The sequence below is a fragment of the Canis aureus genome, chromosome 11, assembly GCF_053574225.1.
Source record: "Canis aureus isolate CA01 chromosome 11, VMU_Caureus_v.1.0, whole genome shotgun sequence".
Lineage (NCBI taxonomy): Eukaryota > Metazoa > Chordata > Mammalia > Carnivora > Canidae > Canis > Canis aureus.
The window spans coordinates 18906777-18909821 of NC_135621.1; the positions used below are offsets into that span (position 1 = coordinate 18906777).

Sequence of the window (3045 nt, forward strand, 5' to 3'; positions counted from 1 at the left end):
TGTTATTTGATAATATAGTAAGTACATATGTAATACTACATGATATATAGGGAATGTTCTAATATAATCTGGATAAGTATACAAAATATTAATATACAGATAAAATTACTAATTAATTTAAAATTAATAATTAATAACTTGCTTTATTTGCTAAGAAAATTATTAATTGGTTTCTCGTATCATAAAACCTCAGATAATTGTTACTTTAGTCTTCTAAATTTCACTTTTACCTCATGATGGGATTAAGATCATTCATTTCAGTTTTTTAGGTGGGGGTATCTTTTAATAAATACATGACAGAAAAGAAAGAAAGGTGCGTATTTTTCATAATTTTTCTACAAAAATATAATGAAGTACATAAATTGGATAAAGCAAGAAGTACTGATTTTACCATCTTTAATGATGTGAGTAATTGCATGAAAATTTCTAAACATCAACTGCTATATTTCAGATAAGACAACCAATAAATAAGACAGAACATGAAAATATGTATTACAATCAAATGCAAACAAGACAAACAAAAGAAATTAAGATGAGCATGGATTATAGAATATATTTGACAATTGTATCAATGGTGGTGATATTGATAATCATGAATTATACATTCCATCTCCTCCCTTTAATACTCTTGCCACCTAAATATCTTTAAAAGAAGAAAAGGAGAGAGAGAAAGAAATGAACCACACAGTGATCACTGAGTTTGTCCTGCTAGGCCTTTCTGATGATCCTGACCTTCAGATTGTGATTTTCCTCTTCTTATTCCTCACATACTTACTCAGTGTCACTGGAAACCTGACTATCATCACCCTAACCTTGGTGGACTCTCATCTACAGACGCCAATGTATTTCTTCCTCCGAAACTTCTCTTTCTTAGAAATCTTATTTACAACTGTATGTATTCCTAGATTTCTGGGGGCAATTATCACCAGGGATAAGACTATTTCCTATAACAACTGTGCAGCCCAGCTGTTTTTCTTTATTTTCATGGGGGTGACGGAATTTTACATTCTCACTGCCATGTCTTATGACCGCTATGTTGCCATCTGCAAGCCCCTTCATTATACCACCATCATGAACAGGAAGGTCTGCACCCTACTTGTGCTCTGTGCATGGCTTGGTGGGTTCCTGACCATTTTCCCACCCCTTATGCTTCTACTCCAGCTGGATTACTGTGCTTCCAATGTCATTGACCACTTTGCATGTGACTATTTTCCCCTTTTACAACTGTCTTGTTCAGATACGTGGCTCCTAGAGGTAATTGGTTTCTACTTTGCTTTAGTTGCCTTGCTATTCACTTTGGCCTTGGTGATTTTATCTTATTTGTATATAATCAGAACTATTTTGAGAATCCCATCTGCCAGTCAGAGAAAAAAGGCTTTCTCCACGTGTTCTTCTCATATGATTGTCATTTCCATCTCTTATGGGAGCTGTATATTTATGTATGCTAATCCTTCTGCAAAAGAAAGGGCATCATTGACCAAAGGAGTAGCTATTCTCAAAACTTCTGTTGCCCCCATGCTGAACCCCTTCATTTACACTCTGAGAAACCAGCAAGTAAAACAAGCTTTCAAAGATGTGGTCCATAAAGTAGTATTTTCTTCAAGTAAATGAAACATTTCTTCTGGCAAAAAAAAAAAAAAAGACACTCTAAAGAGTAACTAGGTAAAATCTTAACATTCCTAAATATCTAAGTTGGTATGCTTCTTCTTCTAGTCTCTTATATGCCACTTTATAATTATTTAATAGGTGCCCACCCATTTCTTCTACTTCCATATCCGTGTTTCTCCAATACATGTTTATTGACATATTGTAAAGTATGGAAAGCTTTATTTCTCCTACAAAGTTTTATGGAAATTAAATGTATTTCTATAAGGCATACTGTATAGCACAATGTAAAAAATAGTGTTAATTTTGTTAATAAAAGTCTCTAATGTCCCTTATAGTTTCAAAATTCATGTGTGATTCCTTGTGAATTTTCCAGATGTTTTTGGGGATCTCTTAACATTTAAAAAATCTATACTTCCTATACTATTGTATATTAAATTCAGTCCTTAGAAATCCTAAGTCATTGTGAATTACACTTTAAGTACAGAGCATAATATATTTTGCAAAATTTAGTGCATATTATGAGGTAAATATCGATCATGATATTGAGTATTATTTATAGAATTTCTATTTTTCTCTCATTTTTGAAAAAATATTGATATCTGTTAAAGATTTGAAACAAATGCAATAAAACTAAAACACCTGTCACTTTTCTAATTTTTGAGCCCCTGTATGACAGTTATTTTGAGTAATTTGTCAGATGTATCTATATTTCTCTAGAGTCTGCTAATGAAGATTTTGTTTCTTTGGACCATTTTCCTCTGCTTCTTCACATTCCTTGTATCTTTATGTTGATATGTATGCATCTGAAAAAACAACCTTGTCTCACAGTCTTGTAAAACTGGATTTGTGCAGAGGAAGACCATCACCTCTGAGTCCGGCTTCAGTCCACAAAATTCTGGGGACCTCTTGAACCTTTTGCAGGACTATATCTTCTCAGACTTCCATGTGGATATTCCCAATGACAAGATTTTGCCTTCTTTTGGTTTCTCTGATGGAGTTTGTAGTCTCTTGCTTGTTCTTTGTCTGTCTGTGTTAACTCATGTCCTTGAAGTAACAGCTCACCATCCAGATTTTTTTCTCATCAGCCCACAGTCACCTAGAGTTTGTCAGTTGCCCTAAGTGAACAAACAAATGTGTTTATTTTCTCTTCCCTATTCCTTCTGCAATGCTTTTTCTTACTCGATGCAGATAGGACTTTGTGAACTGTACTATTTTGCTTCTCTTTAAAGCATCTCTTTTCACATTTCCTTCAAACCTGGGATACTGACAACACATACACTTAATTTCAGTTTTGGCTAAAGAATTCTTTACTTCTTCTGTTTTGTTTTGCTTTGTTTTGTTTTGTTTTGTTTTGTTTTGGATGTTCAACCCTCTGTTTATCTTTCCCTTCTGTTTTTGCATTCTGTCTACTTTCTCCACTAGAGCCCTTATCATATT

General features: G+C 33.6%; 1 protein-coding gene across 1 annotated transcript; it reads left to right on the forward strand.

Moving 5' to 3' along the window:
* The first annotated feature begins 675 nt into the window (after positions 1-675).
* On the forward strand, positions 676-1611 carry LOC144322979 (olfactory receptor 6C3). The gene has a single exon (XM_077913191.1). It carries the CDS (start codon positions 676-678, stop codon positions 1609-1611), a length of 936 nt encoding a protein of 311 aa, XP_077769317.1.
* The last annotated feature ends 1434 nt before the right edge of the window (positions 1612-3045 follow it).

Bases quoted from the DNA above. Each gene is read 5' to 3' on its own strand.
- LOC144322979 (XM_077913191.1), top strand. From the start codon at position 676: ATGAACCACACAGTGATCACTGAGTTTGTCCTGCTAGGCCTTTCTGAT.